The following is a 17,691-nucleotide window of genomic DNA, read 5'->3' as shown; positions in this document are numbered from 1 at the left end:
GCAGAAAATAGATCTCAAAAGCATTACCTCAAGTGTAACTTTGTCCCAGTTCATTATTGCCAAGTAAGCAACCAGGAAGCAGCTCTGCAGAGACACAGAGGAACAGAAACCTGTCCACAAGCCTGCAAACAACAGAACATCACAAAGCTAAGGATGTGAAAATAATCTAATAATTATACAGTGATCCCTCACTAAATCGTGCTTCAAACATCGCGGCCTCAGTCCATCATGGATTGTTTTTTAATTAAAAAATAAATAAACGCATGATTTTATAGAGATGCCCCATCCAATCATGTACAGCCTCTCACTCTGCCTTCTGAAGCTTTACTTTCTCACCAGGCAGCTGCAGCTGGTTAAAGTTAACAATGAGTGACAAGGGAGCTTCTTTGAACTTGCCAGGGAAGCTTGAGAGTACTACCTTTAAAAGGCACCGATTCGTTTAACTTGTTAAACATTGGCTGTAGTGTGGTATGGCAACTCATAGTGTTGTGTTGTGTGCTGGTCGACGCAGCATGAGTTAATTTGAGAGGACTCACTGAAGCATTTAATAATTATACTTTGGTGAAAAAAGGGGGAAAATCATGTTTTACATGTATCTCTTTTCAATGCTAAATCCGAATACAGTGGTATGAAAAAGTATCTGAACGTTTTGGAATTTCTCCCATTTCTGCATAAAATCATCAAATGTTATCTGATCTTTGTCAAAATCAAACAGATGTAAAAACAGTGTGTTTTAACTAAAACCACAGAAACATTTATAGGTTTTCATATTTTAATGGGAACAGCATGCAAAAAATGACAGAAGGGGGAAAAATAAGTCAGTGAACCCTCTGCCTAAGGAGATTTAAAGAGCAATTGAAACCCATTTTTACCAAACAATTTAAAAGTCCGGTGTGTGCCCAATCAAGGATGAGTGGTTTAACGCTGCCCTGCCCACTATAAAAACACACCTGGTAAGAATTGTCTTGATGAAAAGCATTGTCTGATGTGCATCATGGCTGAGTCAAAATAGCTGTCTGAAGACCTGCGATCAAGGATTGTTAATTTGTATAAAGCTGGGAAAGGATACAAAACCATCTCTAAAAGTCTGGCTGTTCATTAATCGACAGTCAGAGAAGTTGTCTACAAATGGAGAGAGTTTGGCGCTGTTGCTTCTCTCCCAAGGAGTGGCCGTTCACCATAGATGAAGCCAAGAGTTCAGCGCAGAATACTCGTAGAGGTAAGAAGAAACCTAGAGTTTCTGCTGAAAACTTAAAGAAATCACTGGCACAGTCCAATATCTCTGTGCACACATAAACTATATGTAAAACTATGGCCAAGAATGGTGTTCATGGGAGGACTCCACGGAGGAAGCCACTTCTGTTTAAAAAAAAAACATTGTTGCTCATTTAATGGTCGCAAAAATGCCCTTGGACACGCCACAGAAGTTTTGGCAAAATGTTTTGTGGACTGATGAAACCGAAGTTGAATTGTTTGGGAGTAAAACATAATGTCATGTGTGGAGGAAAAATGAAACAGCTCACCAACATCAACACCTCATCCCCACCGTGAAGCATGGTGGCGGGTGCATCATGATTTGGGGCTGTTTTGCTAGCTCAGGGCCTGGACAACCTGCAATCATTAATGGAAAAAAGAATTCAAACGTTTATCAGGATGTTGTGCAGGAAAACCTGAGGCCGCCTGTCATACAGTTTAAGTTAAAAAGAGGATGGATGTTGCATCAAGACAATGATCCAAAACGCAGAAGTAAATCAACTTCAGAATGGCTTCAGAAAAACAAAATACAAGTTCTGGAGTAGCCAAGTCAAAGTCAAAGTTATTGAACCCCATTGAGATGCTGTGGCATGACCTAAAGACAGCAATTCATGCCAGACATCACAGGAATCTGACTGAACTACAGCAGTTTTGTAGAGAAGAATGGGCCAAGAATAGTCCTGATTGATGTGCCAGACTGATCTGCAGCTACAGGAAGCGTTATTGCTGCCAAAGGGGGGGGGGGGGGCACAAACGGATAAATGTGATGGTTCACTTACTTATTTTTCCCCTTCTGTCATTGCTTGCATACTATCCTCATTAAAATATGAAATCTTATAAATGTTTGGAGGGTTTTAATTAAAGCAGACACTATTTTTCATCTGTGTGATTTTGATAAAGACCAGATTACATTTGATAGTGATTTTATGCAGAAATGTGAGAAATTCCAAAAGGTTCAAATACTTTTTCATACGACTGTAAATACATTAAACACCCCCCCCCCTTTTTTTTTTTTTTTTTTTTTAAATGTAAAGAAGCTAAACCTCTACTTCGAGGATTTCAATTATCACGGGAGGTAGGGGTCCCCATTAACCGCGAAAAACGAGGGATCACCGTATTTTTAAAAAAATCACATACCCTTGATTCCTAGTTTGGCGGCAAACATCAACGACACACCAACAGGTAGACACACACCAAAGTAACCCAGAACGCTGCAGAGAGCCCCGACCTTCTGTGTTCCTGTTCCCCTGATGACCCCTCCGGCGGCCGACTGTGAAAACATACTTGGCGATTGCCGCAAACGCACAATTCGCTGTTTGCTGTTAATTTGATAAACATGCTTACTGCAGTTGCCTCCATCAGCAAGAACGGAGCATAGAACTTCACAACATCACTAACCAGTAGCCGGATTTGTCTGTTACACAAGGGCATTTTCAGCATGACGTGCAAAAATATTCATGATTTTCTGCAGTTTATCAATGAGCCAGACAGCTGCCAGGAGCATTACAGAGTTAATATTTACAGCAAAAGTTCGCCCGGGTCATGATTTCTCTTGGCGTGAACAAAGGTTTTTAATCTTCAATAAAATGTTACTGATATACTCACTCGTCATTTGTGAAGATATAAGCAATGTAATTCCTCAGGCTCCCAATGATGACCGCAAAACATATAGAGACTGATACTGTTGGGAGAAAGAATATTATTGTAAGAGTATTATAAGTTCGACAAAAAAAAAGTAAATGGAGGTTTTGGTGAAATGCTACAAGCACTATAGTGACTCTGATGATAATATGTTTTGCTTTTGTTTATACCAAAACTGTAAAATGCCAAATCAAGATTGAGAAATGGCTTTGATGGCAAAATAATGTACTCAACATACGCCCAGCACATTTCTCTCTAATGATTAAAGTGACGAGAATCAACACCTAATCTTATCTTCTCAGAATTTGTGCTGAAATAAAATATAAAGTGATGCAAGACCATTGATAATTATTAAATGGTTATTAAATATTTGATTTTACCAATGAAGGCTCACAAATAAGTATTGATTGCAGTAGAGAGACATTTTAGTGATTGATAACTACAGTGTATAGACGTGTTTAGTTCTTGATAAAACTGCGATGTCACTCTGACCGGTTTAAAACGGCCCAGGTTCCACAGGTCAACTTCAAGGGACAAGCCACAGACAATGAGATCTAAACTATCTGGGACATTTAAGAAATCATATTGTTGCAACTTATTACTTGTCAAATGCTATTGCTTCATGAAATCTATTTGATGTGATAGTTATTGAGATGTTTAGGATATAATTGCTCAAATCAAAAGCTACTTGCAATGAAGAAATGCTTTACTTATTACACATACGAAGAGGGAATGTTTTGCTTGAAGAAGCCTTGAAGACTCTTGCCCTACCAAGCTCAAAAGGCAACAAGAAGACAGTTTTCGCTTTGCTGGAATGTGCTGACACACATGTATTAATCCCACCTGCATGCATACAAATAACCAACCAAATTCATAGAGGTGTCGCCCGCTTTGCTCCCCATCCCTTTAGGGTTGGCACCTCTCTTGTTGCTAGGGCTATCCCGAATAAAAAGATGGGGGAAGGAGGAGTTTTTTAGAACGATGGCTGAAGCTAATTAGCTTCCTCTTTCTCCTTGCAAGCTTTTCAACCAAATTGAGTGCCTTCTCTACTTATTTTGGGAAATATTATAAATGTCTACCTAAGGATTCATACTTGATATTGACAAGCATCTTACAGGACTACCAGTTAAATAACATACAGCACTACCCAAAAAAATCAGAATATCAAATAAAAGTTGTTTACCTTTGGCAATTTAACATAAAAGATGAAACCAACCAATTTTATTGAGCCAGAAATATATTGATTTGCATTCAATCATTCATATTCAATATCTTCATTCATTTAATATGTCAAATTCACCTTATACAGTGGGGCAAATAAGTATTTAGTCAACCACCAATTGCGCAAGTTCTGCTACTTGAAAAGATTAGAGAGGCCTGTAATTGTCAACATGGGTAAACCTCAACCATGAGAGACAGAATGTGGAAAAATACTGAAAATCAGTTTGATTTTTAAAGAATTTTTAAAGAATTCATTTCCAAATTAGAGTGGAAAATAAGTTTGCCCCACAGTACTGTAAGTTGAATTGATGAAATGCAACAACCTTTTCAGGATATTCTAATTTTCTGAGTACTACTTGACAAATATACTTGGTAAACCAAAGATTTAGTGGTGCTTCATCAACACTTATTTATATATGGCGGAAAACACTAAGGGGACTTGAAGTTCTGCTCTGAGACCCCCAGTTTGGCCACATTTCAAAATTGTCTGATATGCACGTGTGATACATCATTGGAGAGCTTAAAATCACAATTTTCTGGGGGAAGAAAAAATTTGTGAACAGAAGGGCTTTTGTTTTTTAAAAAACAATTTTTTTAAACAGCAAAACCCTATCTGGAGGTGAGAGCACGCAAGAGCAGAATTACAGACGCCTTAACTTAAACGAGATATTATCGTATACTTACCTTGTTTCGATCCAAAAACTCCATGTAGCATGTTTCACCGAGTTTCAAGACAAAGCTGTGAATGGCCAGAGCTGGATTTTTTGGGGGGATTTTATGGGTGAATCATGGTAATATAACAAGGGTCACGATGCAGAAATCGCAGACATCAAGGAGCGGTCGAGATTTTCTTTTTCATTTCATTTACGCTCTTAAACTTTTTTTCCCAATTTTTCTTTGTTGGGATCGATTATTTATCATCTAACATATCGGAGAAAATGCGACAGTAACCAAAAAAATACAATTAAGCGATAGTTATGAGGTAGATATCCGTGACTTTTTTACGTACACCATTTTTTTTCATTCATTCTTTTTTTTTTTTCAAACGAAATATAAGACATCAATTAATGATTCTAAGTTAAAAATGACAGACATTTTGAATAATAAATTAATTACCATCGTTTTATGGCTGGCTTGAAACAAAAGCGGTTGTGCGACATCTGTAAACGGGGGTTTCCAGGGTAAAACGGACAAATTAAAAATAGTTCAGCGGCTTAATGTGCCATGAATCTGCTATGGCAGCCTACAGACATATTGTTCTATCAAACACAACAGTTGTTTTGGCTTAAAATACAGCAGTTTCTTTTAAAGAGGAGTGCAAGAGCAGAAACAGCTTTTTCAGTCTTGTCTGTGTTTTACGCCATATATAATTTTTGGGAAAAAAAAGGAAACATTGTTTACACAGTCGGGCTAACCTGCGCAGAACACTGACAGTTTTGCAGACAACTTGGCTTGCTGGGTTTTTCCAGCTCCTAGAGCATTTCCCACTCTTACAGTGCCTGCCACACTGAAACCTAAAGGAAACTGACAGACAGAAACACACAGCATCAATAGTCTCTCATCATCGATATCGAATAAATCATTGAATTCCAGTCACCATGTAAGCAATGTTAGAGAGTTGATAGATGACTGACTGAGCTCCAAGTTCCACTTCACTTATTAGACCTATCCAGAGGAAAAATGTGATTTTCTTTTGTAAATGACCTACTCTAATATAATATAATCTGCTGCTCTACAGTACCTGCTAAAAAGATGGCAATTTCAAAAGTCCACCACTCTACACACATCATGACCATGCCGGGGATGGCCAAGTCTATGAATGAGCCCCAGTCCTGGAGGCACTCTATGGACCAACCTGTGGTGACAGTTCAAGAATGTGTACAATATTTTTAATGGCTTTATTCATATTTATATCGAATAACATGTTATCTCTATGCTGAGCTCTTGCATCATTCACTGGTATTCAAATATGATTTTATTCCCTCGTACTGTATTTACTACACTTAAAGGTGCTATGAAATGCTTGGACATGATAGCAGCGAAATGATATCAGACCATATTTTTGACACAAATCCTATAAAAAAAAACTACAAAAAAGGCTTAATAATGAAAGTACATCCTTTTTTCCCCTCTTCTGTAAATTCAAATCCAGATCCTAATTAGCCCTCCTTTCTCAGCTACCTTCGCCTTGCCCACTAAAAAAAATCTCCAAACAGAAGATCACACACAGAGCAGAGTTTTGTCTTCTGGTTTAATCTTGTGTTTCTTTCTGTGAAGTCAACAGACAGCATCCATGTGCCACTGAGGGTGGAGGACTGGCCATTACCTGGAGATTCGCTGCTGAGCTACATTGTTCGGGCGCTTATCGACAGGGTGAGTGTACGAACTCATCATTGTAACTAGTCAACAGTCAAGTCCATTCTCAGATGACTTGAGTTCATCCGATCTGAGTTGAAATTCGGATTGGAATTGAAATGCCGTTAATCCCACACAAAGCATGACAAGCAGAGTACCGTGAGTGATCAAGTTTGTCTATATGTTCGGAAATGTATGACTATTTACTCCAAATCATGTACCTTGGATCATCTACATGGATTGAAGTTTTAATGTCGGCTTGTATGCTATCCATAGGCTTTTTATAATTCTGTTGTTGCCGTGTGACGCTTCTGTCATTCTGTCAGCATATACTAGTTAGGGCAGCCCGAGTAAGCTAGGTATGATCATCAATTATGGTTGTGACGTCACACCCACAATTGCTGAGGCGTTCTCTAATGCATTGTTTTGGATGGAATAACTATGAAAGCTTCCATTTGAAGTCATACAGTAAGACCATCTTGAAGAAATTATTCATTTATATTCATTTTTAACACAGCTCCGCCACAATATGTTGCACTCACCTGCCCAGGTCCCCTTGTGAAGACGTCTCCACAGCATGTAAGCATATAGGATGCCAGCCATGAAAAACTGTGACACGGTGTTGGCAAGAGCCGAACCCCTACCAGAGATAAGAGCAAATGAGTCAAGGCTAAACATTACGAATGCAAGACCCAAGTGAACTCTGAATCAAAGTCTATACATTTCTTAACGTACAGATAAAAAAGTTTTCATGGTACAAACATTTTTAAAAAACTACATGTTTGGATAAGATACGACCTTTGAGTTAATAGAGTTCTGTATTTTAGGGCTAGCAATCAAACTTTCACCACCAAATTACTACTCCACCATGATTTAGCATTGCCCTGCTATTACTTTTCATATGGCACAATTTTTTGTCGAGAATGGACAAAATTTGGGGGAATTAGTTTGCGTTTAAAACATTTTTTTTTGTCAAATCATGATAACGCCAATTTGCTACATTGAAATTGAATCTGGGGCTGAAATGTTATATTCGTTCAAGTTGAAGCAAAGCAATATCAATATTCAGTACTCACACTACTCCCATGTTTAATGAAAAGAGAACGATGTAGTTTATGAGAGCATTGAGGAGATTGGCCACAAAGCCTGTGATCACTTGTGGCCAAATGATGCCCTGAAATAGATGATCAAGATTATTACGTTACAAAGCTTTGAATGGTATCTTAGTAGAGAACCAGCTGATGTTACCTGATTTTGCAAGTATCTCGTTAGCAGTTCATACATAAATGTAGCCTGTAAACAAAGACATCGATATTTTAATGAACACAAAATGCACAGAAAAGTGGAAAACTTCTACCACATTGAAACATTTAGTTCCTCTTGGAGGTGTAAATCACCAACTTCATGAGAATACAATAGGATATGGATTCTTTGGACACCAATACCTCATGAATACAATGCAATGTATTTTAAAAGATTTCAGACATTAACACTAGACTTTCATACAGCTTTATTTACAGTACTTCAGGTTGTGAAGTGTCAAAATTTGAAAGCCACTTCGATCGCTTTTTTATTCTTTCCTGGCACATAAACCCAAACTACTAAGTATGGCCATTCGAGTTTTTGATAAAGCTCTTGCATTGCATTACCATTATTCAAGAGTGAGTTCATTGTTCTGTTACTCCCTTGAATACTCACAGGAAGTGCTGGCATGAAGATCTTAACGTAAACCTGAGACAACCTGAGGAGAGCAAAAATTAAAGTGATAGACACATGTCTTTAAAGGAAAAAAAAGGCTCAACATGTAAGAGGAAGAAATCGGCAGACCTGGCAACCTCTGGTTCTTGTCCAAAAAGTAACAGAATGGACTCAGTGTTGATGAGTAAGGCCCAACAGGGGAAACAGGCCAGGATGAGGATAAGGATTGCCCTTTGTAGGATCACCCCAATTCTCCATAGATTACCAGCCCCATAAATCTGACAATAAATCAGTCACTACAGAGGACAGCTATTAAAAGCTGTTATGGTCTTTATGCACAAGTATTTCATTTCTCATACCTGAGAAATCAAAGTATCGCACGCTGATGATAGTCCAACACCAATAGATATGCCGGTAACATTCACCACCTGCAGGTGAAATAAGTAAATGCCTATTCATGCGTCATCCACATATTAATCAGACCGGTGTTGTGTAACGTGACACTTACTGCTATGGCCAGAGATACAGCATCCAGCTCCACCCTTCCCAAATGACCACAGAACATGGTGCTAATAAAACTCACAGAAAGCCCCATGAGATGTGCCAGACACTGTGCAGCCAGATAAAATGTTTAAGGAATGAGCCGCTTGAGCATGAAAAACAATGGCCCCGCCAGGGGGTGGCCAGGGGTGGCCACGGCCCCCCATATAATTTTTTGGGCCACCGTACTGGCCACCTCAGTGGTCAGTATAACAGTGGCGCGAGAAGCGGGGTGTTGAGGGTGCTGCAGCACCCCCTGGTGTTAAACCGAGGCTTATTGGACCTTTTAATTAGGGTTGGGAATCTCTGGCATGAAGCAGATTCGATATGTATCTAGATACACAGGTTATGATTCGATTAAAAAAACGATACATTTTTAAGGCCGAGCGATTCGATACGATTCGATACAGCTTAAGAACGATACGGTTCAATACAGAGTGAAAACGATACGATAGTAAACATTTGTTGTGAGTGTTCGTGCAGCATTTTAAACATATAAAAAAAGATTAAAGATTAAACAACAAAATTTCATACCAATGTTATGTTTTTTTTTTTTTTTTTTAAATGAAAAAAAATAAAGCTTACTATATGACCGTGATTTTGTTGGATGGGACTGATAATAAAATAAAACTCCAGTGACAGACAACAATAAAGTGCAGTAATTTAATTACTGTATTTTCTCGTGTTTTGAACACAGTAGGTAAGTAATTTAAGTGCAAACTTTCAATGTAAACATCTTACAAGCAAAAAATACTAATTATATGCAGCAGCTCTAGAAAAAAAAGAATTAAACCTGCTAGTGTTATCATAAATAAATAATAAATAATGCTTTACCACTGGTATAACTGGGGGATTAAAAACATGGCATTTTAGACAGACAGGTCTATAATCATTACTTTAACCGTTACCTTATACACAGCAAAGTCATTCACTTATGCCTGTGCTTCCACATTTTTTTATTCCTCATCACTGTCTATATCTTTTTTGAAGGGCATTGGTGTGCCACCCCAAGATTTTAAGTGGTCCTGTCTAGCCACCCCTATGAACAATTTCTGGAGGCGCCACTGATGAAAAAAAGGCTATATTCCATACAGGCCACGAGGACGTAAGTAACAATTGCTGTGTGCTGTTTCGTCACGTTATAATCAAGATTGAGTGAGTTTCCATGCTTTTCCTGTCGACGATCCTGTAAAACCGGTCTAAAAGCAAACAAATTTTAATGTCACATTAAGCACATTAAATAATTGTTTTCCGTCTGTTGTGTTTTCTGTTTTGTCAGTTACGCTTATGCAAGAGAATATGGTCAGGAACAACACCACTGCTGTGTGACAGGCAGCACAGATAAACGTACAGTATTCACATAAAGATTTTGGGAATTCTACCCTTAAATACCACTGTTTTTTTTGTTGTTGTTGTTGCCAAAAAGCCAAAAGTGGAGCCATGTGAGACTGGTTTCTGGCATTAACTTACTGGGCCACCCGACATGGGTATTTTTGGAAGAAAATTCATTTCAGAACCTCTCGCCACTACTTCTCATTGTCGTCGCCGTAGAGGGTGGACCACTTTCGGCTTTAGCGCTCAAGGCCAGTGCTTGCGCCGCACCAACTGCAGTAACAGCAATAAAGCAAAATACAAACAATGGTGTTCCCAATTTCTTTATTACGTGTAACTGACACAGAAGTAGAACATGCAACAAGCGGAAAAAAAAAGGATTTTAATGTGTTTAATGAGACGATAAAATCCTCTCACTTAAAAAGCCGACTACAGTGTTGTATCGCACCCTTTTTTGTTGTAACGTGAAAAAACGACACACGATGAATACATGTGTCCTCGACAGAAGTGGGTAGTAATGCGTTACATTTACTCCGTTACATTTACCTAAGTAACTTTTTGAGAAAAATGTACTTCTTACAGTATTTTTACCACGCAATACTTTTTACTTTTACTCAAGTAGATTTGCGAAGAAGAAACCCTGCTCTTACTCTGCTACTTTGGGCTAAACTAGAGTCGTTACATTTTTCCTCTTTATTCTACATATTGACTTTATTTTAGACAGCGATGCCGACCGTGGTTCTCAGTTTCACCAATGAGACATCGCAACAGTAACCACATGGCTCCATTATACCAATCAGAGTAGGCATGTGCCGATTACCGGTTTCAAGGTATAACGCGGTATGAAAACGTCATGGTTTCAAAACCACAAAACTTTTCCATCATACCGTCCCTAAGGTACAGTGGGGCAAATAAGTATTTAGTCAACCACTCATTGTGCAAGTTCTCCCACTTGAAAATATTAGACAGGCCTGTAATTGTCAACATGGGTAAAGCTCAACCATGAGAGACAGAATGTGGAAAAAAACCCAGAAAATCACATTGTTAAATTTTTAAAGAATTTATTTGCAAATCATGGTGGAAAATAAGTATTTGGTCAATACCAAAAGTTCATCTCAATACTTTGTTATGTACCCTTTGTTGGCAATAACTGAGGCCAAACGTTTTCTGTAACTCTTCACAAGCTTTTCACACACTGTTGCTGGTATTTTGGCCCATTCCTCCATGCAGATCTCCTCTAGAGCAGTGATGTTTTGGGGCTGTTGTTGGGCAACACGGACTTTCAACTCCCTCCACAGATTTTCTATGGGGTTGAGATCTGGAGACTGGCTAGGCCGCTCCAGGACCTTGAAATGCTTCTTCCGAAGCCACTCCTTTGTTGCCCCGGCTGTGTGTTTGGGATCATTGTCATGCTGAAAGACCCAGCCACGTCTCATCTTCAATGCCCTTAATGATGGAAGGAGATTTTCACTCAAATTCTCTCGATACATGGCCCCATTCATTCTTTCCTGTACACAGATCAGTCGTCCTAGTCCCTTTGCAGAAAAACAGCCCCAAAGCATGATGTTTCCACCTCCATGCTTCACAGTGGGTATGGTGTTCTTTGGATGCAATTCAGTATTCTTTCTCCTCCAAACACGAGAACCTGTGTTTCTACCGAAAAGTTCTATTTCAGTTTCATCTGACCATAACACATTCTCCCAGTCCTCTTCTGGATCATCCAAATGCTCTCTAGCGAACCGCAGATGGGCCTGGACGTGTACTTTCTTCAGCAGGGGGACACGTCTGGCAATGCAGGATTTGAGTCCCTGGCGGCGCATTGCGTTACTGATAGTAGCCTTTGTTACTGCGGTCCGATCCTTCTGTAGGTCATTCACTAGGTCCTGGCGTGTGGTTCTGGGATTTTTGCTCACCGTTCTTGTTATCATTTTGACGCCACGGGGTGAGATCTTGCATGGAGCCCCAGATCAAGGGAGATTATCAGTGAGTGGTCTTGTATGTCTTCCATTTTCTAATAATTGCTCCCACAGTTGATTTCTTTACACCAAGCGTTTTACCTATTGCAGATTCAGTCTTCCCAGCCTAGTGCAGGTCTACAATTTTGTCTCTGGTGTCCTTCGACAGCTCTTTGGTCTTGGCTATAGTGGAGTTTGGAGTGTGACTGACTGAGATTGTGGACAGGTGTCTTTTATACCGATAACAGGTGCCATTAATACAGGTAACGAGTGGAGCCTCGTTAGACTTCGTTTGAAGAAGTTAGACCTCTTTGACAGCCAGAAATCTTGCTTGTTTGTAGGTGACCAAATACTTATTTTCCACTCTAATTTGGAAATAAATTCTTTCAAAATCAAACAATGTGATTTTCTGTTTTTTTCCCACATTCTTTCTCTCATGGTTGAGGTTTACCCATGTTGACAATTACAGGCCTCTCTAATCTTTTCAAGTAGGAGAACTTGCACAATGGCGTACCGCACGCAGGCTATTTTTAGACCGTGACGTCGCATCGTAAAGCGGAAGTAAAGCCGAAGTGGGACATTATAGACCCGCCCTCGCATAGACACAACGTAATTTGTGCTACTATTCTCCGGTAATCTTTCAAAAACGAACATGCCGATCACGCATTGCTTTTTTGGAACTTGTAGAAAAGACTCTAGACATTACGACACATGAAGGACGTTTTCTTCATACGTTTCCGGAAACCAAAAACTCAGGAGGAAATAATGTGAAGACTTGCGCGGACTTTAACACCAGCTCGGTGAATCCATTCACATTTCATATGCAATAAACATTATGTTGGGTTGGCATGGTTTTTCAGAGGATAAACAGGTAAGCCATTTTTATATTTTTAACTTATTTTTTGGCGTAACGTTGTGCCGTACTGCTTCTGTCTGACAATGAATGACCTGAAAAGAATTACAATGGTATTGGACTGCCACTGTTACCGTTTCTGTTATATATATAACAACTTTAGGAAAGGGGAAGTGTAAATAAATTATAGAATTAAGATGTGTTATCAATGAAAAAATTAAGTGTTCGTTGGCTGTCACTGAGTAGCATTTGCGATCGCTACACAAAGCTAACTAACTAAATTACTTTCAAGAACGGTAAGAGACGTAGGACAACAAGAGGATATATAAGAAAGACAGGGCTGATGGTAAAGGATAGCTTGTTGAAACAGGAGAATGTCATTGTCAGTCGCGTCGATAAAAAACCTAAAGCTATGCTTAGGTCGGCTCGTTTTTTTTTCGTCTTTTTCAGCCTTCGACACTCAAGCCATCTCTTTAACTGGACATTTTTATGTTCTTCCACATCTTTGCCAGTGAATTTGGCACCAGGCACATCATTTTCGGAGAGAATTGGTAGGTTTAGCTCAGTAAACATCTCCTTCGTACACGATTTCCATTCATTTCCTATTAGGGACAAACGGCGGCTTGTCCCTACTTAGCAACAGTAGCTAATGTCATGAATATTAATGAGTGGAAGTGACGTGTTGCTTGCGGTACGCCATTGGTGGTTGACAAAATACTTATTTGCCCCATTGTATTAGCTATTTTTTTATGTCGCAAAAATGCATGGAGAAATCCCTTGCTTGCAGCTGTAAGGCTCAACCCTCCACCACCGGTTGTTTCTCAGTGTCAGTGAGTCAGCTGTGCGACATAATGGCTGGAGGAGGTGAAACTCCTGAACTTTTTCCCCCATCGAAGAAAACAAAATCAAAGGTATGGGAATACTTCGGCCACAGAAAAGTTACAGATGGCCGCGGCTTAGAGGAGGGCCAACAGACATGTAAAACATGTTTGCGGAGGGTGCCTGCAATGGAGGCAATATATCCAATATGATTTCGCATTTTTATAAAATTAAAGGTTAGCAACTCCAGTGTGTTTAGTGTGTCTAGCGGTGGTAAAACATGTTTTTTCTCTCTGGCAACTGTCTGTGGTAAGAAAGCGAGTGTATAATGTAAACATGATATGAGTCATACACACATGCTTTTTATGGACAATAATTCAATTACTTTTGTTCTGACGATAATAATGTTGAGCTTTGGCTGTTGGTTTAGGCTCACCTAAAGGACTTCATTTATTCTAATTTAATTTAATTTTAATTTAATTATTATTATTTTTTTTTTTTTAACTTAACATTATACTTATGTTCCAATTTGGCAATATGTTTTGAAAAATAAAAATTCTGTTCAATGGATTTTTTTTTTTTTAACCCAGATATAAGTAACACATTTTAGAGCTTTAATTGCAATACAGTGATACCGTGAGACAGTGATATTTTTGCTTAAGGTTATCATACCTTCGGCACATGCTTTTATCAGAGGTAACAATGTTTTTTTTTTTTCAACTAAAGGGTGCTCATGCTCTTTTGACGGGTGACATTTCAAGTGTTGTTCTGGTCTGAATTCGATTATTTTTGTGTCATCTTTTTGGCGTGATAGGGCCATGTAATAGGTTATAGTACAGTATAATAATAACAGTTCATGTAAATGAAGTGCTGCTGAGAAAAAAAATACTATTTTAAAAAATCAGACATTATGAGCGGTTAATTACAATGTTACTCATTAATTGAGTATTCTTTTCAACAAATATTTTCAACAAATTTTTTGCTTGAATATATTTTTAAAAATAGATTTTATATATTCACTATTATTATTATCATCATTATTTACAATATTATTTAGAAGTAATGCTACTCTTACTTGAATAAAAAGTTTTCCTATGCTACCCATCTCTGGTCCTCGAAACCTCAAACTCTCCCTGTCGAATTATCGGAAGCTTAGATCAGAAGCCATATCTGTGCACCTAGTCACTTATTTGGGTCACAGTTTTTGATTATAAAGCTGACACAACATGGTGGCGTCACCGCTGCGTGCTGTGTTTAGTTTAGGTCACTTGTTGATGATGTTCAATCATCAGAACTTTTCAAAGCCATAATTCTCGCAGTCAGACATCCGGGCATTAATGGCGTCACCAGCCACAACAAAGCGTCGCCATATTGAAATAGGGGCAAAACACGAGTCACAAGCAGTTGCTCTGTCGAGCATTGTAGTACAAACGCATTGAACTTTTGTCTTATTTGCGGTCTTTTTTCCCATCGGAATGACGAAAAGTTGCCGTGTTGCGTGTTGTAACACAAGGAAGAGTTCGGAGCCGCATTTGAAGTACCTTATTCTTCCTTAGGAGAAGAAAAGGACAAGCAATTGGCTGAAAGCAATCAATCGAGGAACAGTAAAAGAAGACGGTTCCGTGGACCAGGCACGTTTACGTTTGCAGCCAACATTTTATTACTGGTGAGTAAACTTTAATTGATTTTTTTTTTCACGAATTACCTGCTCGGATTCAATAGACTAGGCAGTGGTTATTATTACCGGAACCGACAACTCGCAAAGCGTTATTTTTCTTTTGCCGTAAACTGCTCTGATCGGTCAATCGGTATATTATTGGCCTAGTGGGAATTGGTTATTTTGCTGTGACGTGTTCACGGCTAAATAATGCTTGGAAGCGAATTACCGGTTACGGCAGAAATAATCACTCCGTATATGCTACCAGTTTTCTTAGTTCCACACAGTACACATTCCACGTAATTGATGAAGGTAAACTTACTGGGTGACTTATGAGGTAGTTGAAGATGTTTCCGAACTCCACTGCAGGCAATTCCTTTGGATTGTTTATCCAGCTATCAGCTGCGACTTTGTATGGGCAGATTTGCAGGCCAATACACGCTAATTTTAAGTTGTATCGCCTCCTCACGTCTGTCGGCAGTGACTCGTGATAATGGTAAGTCATGTTTAATACGTTTTTATGAAAAAAAGACACAAAACACAGCTGAAGTATATGAATTTCAGACAACGTTTGTCTACGGATGTTTACCTGTGCGTGCCCCCCTCTCAAAATGGCGACACCCATTTTGCAAAAAAGTGCCATAAGAATAATACATAATGCTGGTTATAGGGATCATACTAAAATATTAGTTTTAAAATCCAGAACTTTAAAACTCACGGACTTGGTTCATTTTCAAAGAGCTCAGCTCATGTATAAGGTTATCCACATGTTACTTCCTGGCAATATACACAAGTTGTTTTCTAACAGAGAAGGTCATTACAGTTTGAGAGGGGAGCTTCACTTACAGCATCAGAGAGTACGGACTATATTAAAAAGCATTTTTTGTTTCTGTTCGTGGAGTAAGGCTGTGGAATAAGTTAGATGAGGGGCTCAAGCAATGTTTTAAGCATGACCCAGTTTAGGAAGTGGTACAAACACATGGTTTTCACATGGTATAGGGAAGAGGAAGGGTTTTAATACAGGAGGTTTTCACATATCTGTTATTGGCTGGTACTTTTTATTTCATTTTATTTTTATTTTGTCTTGCATCTTATGTATATGGTTGCATTATTTCTTTGTTGATATGAGGCCTAATTAAATAGGGCGGACTGATATTATTGAGGAATAGAAAAGGGGGTAGGTTTTAATAAGCAAATGCTTCATCCTACTCCTTTTTGGACACAATGAATAAATTCTAATATTTATTATTATTACTATTATTATCTTAAATATTGTTGCTGTTAATCTCAAATATTATAATTGGTTTGTCTATTTTTTTGTTTTGTTTTTGTTTGTTTGTTTTATTACTTTTATTTTCTCATGTCCAAAATAAAGCATTCTCATTCATTCATTCATTCATTCACACGTTGCTATACGCGATGACGTCATCGTGACATCACTTTTTCATCATCAGAATGATGATGAAAAAGGATGTCTGGGTTTGATTTTTACCTGTTATGTTGTTGTTTACATCTTATAGTACTTGTATGTGAAATCTGATGTTGGTCTGATGATGCCATAAAATTCAATGCCTTGCCATATTGGCGAGTACCTGGACTGTGCCTAAATTATGTCAAAGGTCAAGTTGTCAGGTCAAACGTCAAGTACATGAAGTTCATGTCATAAAGAGTACAGTATGTACTAAAGATTTTTAAATGGCTGAGATGTGGTTTAAAACATTAATATCTACCAAAACTGATCCCAATTTGGATTAAAAAAAAAAACACAAAAAAAAACAATAAGGTTTATTATTGTCTCAATGCCAAATAACAGTTCTTATTTTCCGCTATAGCCTAATTTCTACCTGGAATTTTTGGTTTTCATTCTATTTTGTGGAAAAAGATGAGTACTTTTTGTTAAAATGCCTAGAATTCGTCTTAAAACTTGGGGATATAAATCCCAGTTTATGACTAGCGATGGATTGTGGTGAGTGTACTCACCGCAGGCGCAGCCAAAATAGCTATTTCTTTCAATTCCTCTGTGAAACCCACAGGGAAAAGCGAGCGTACTGTCCGAAGTAGACGAGCTTCTCTCCATACGGAGGAAAACATGGATCCACATTCCGTCATTTTTGTTTTTAAATATCCCAGTAAAATATGACGAAGGAAGCTATCGGTTAGACGTAGTAAACTATAAAAAAGAGGACCCAAAAAACATGTATAAACCGGCGTCTAAAGAGCAACTGTTCGTGCCGGTAACGTCCATTGGATTTACTGTTCAATGACAACATGGTCATAGAAAAAAAAAATGAATGAAATATTAACACCCAGTAGAGGGCTTTCGCGTGGTTTGGTAAACGAACTCGGACAAACTACTTCCTGGGTTA

General features: G+C 38.5%; 1 protein-coding gene across 4 annotated transcripts in view; it reads right to left on the bottom strand.

The window, feature by feature from the left end:
• slc47a3 (solute carrier family 47 member 3) overlaps nt 1-17,691 on the bottom strand; it is a 20,606-nt gene extending 2,915 nt beyond the window's left edge. The window contains exons 1-16 of one of the 4 annotated variants that reach the window (XR_009063517.1): nt 17,306-17,691; nt 8,678-8,779; nt 8,529-8,597; nt 8,299-8,447; nt 8,170-8,212; nt 7,720-7,764; nt 7,548-7,645; nt 7,014-7,111; nt 5,858-5,971; nt 5,714-5,781; nt 5,532-5,640; nt 2,860-2,935; nt 2,599-2,668; nt 2,392-2,524; nt 1,524-1,611; nt 28-122 (exon numbers count right to left, since the gene is read on the bottom strand). Coding sequence is in view for 3 of the 4 variants with exons in the window: in XM_057839524.1 (XP_057695507.1) it covers nt 28-122; nt 2,392-2,524; nt 2,599-2,668; nt 2,860-2,935; nt 5,532-5,640; nt 5,714-5,781; nt 5,858-5,971; nt 7,014-7,111; nt 7,548-7,645; nt 7,720-7,764; nt 8,170-8,212; nt 8,299-8,447; nt 8,529-8,597; nt 8,678-8,779; nt 17,306-17,434 (1,398 nt within the window). In the remaining variant the exon portion in view is untranslated. Of the gene's footprint in view, nt 1-27; nt 123-960; nt 1,025-1,523; nt 1,612-2,391; nt 2,525-2,598; nt 2,669-2,859; nt 2,936-5,531; nt 5,641-5,713; nt 5,782-5,857; nt 5,972-7,013; nt 7,112-7,547; nt 7,646-7,719; nt 7,765-8,169; nt 8,213-8,298; nt 8,448-8,528; nt 8,598-8,677; nt 8,780-17,305 lie in introns of those variants that run through there. The other 3 variants (XM_057839525.1, XM_057839524.1, XM_057839526.1) reach the window with 3 other exon arrangements.

This window comes from Corythoichthys intestinalis, chromosome 6 (assembly GCF_030265065.1).
Source record: "Corythoichthys intestinalis isolate RoL2023-P3 chromosome 6, ASM3026506v1, whole genome shotgun sequence".
In the NCBI taxonomy this organism is placed as follows: Eukaryota; Metazoa; Chordata; class Actinopteri; order Syngnathiformes; family Syngnathidae; genus Corythoichthys; species Corythoichthys intestinalis.
This window is presented reverse-complemented; position numbering and strand designations above follow the sequence as displayed.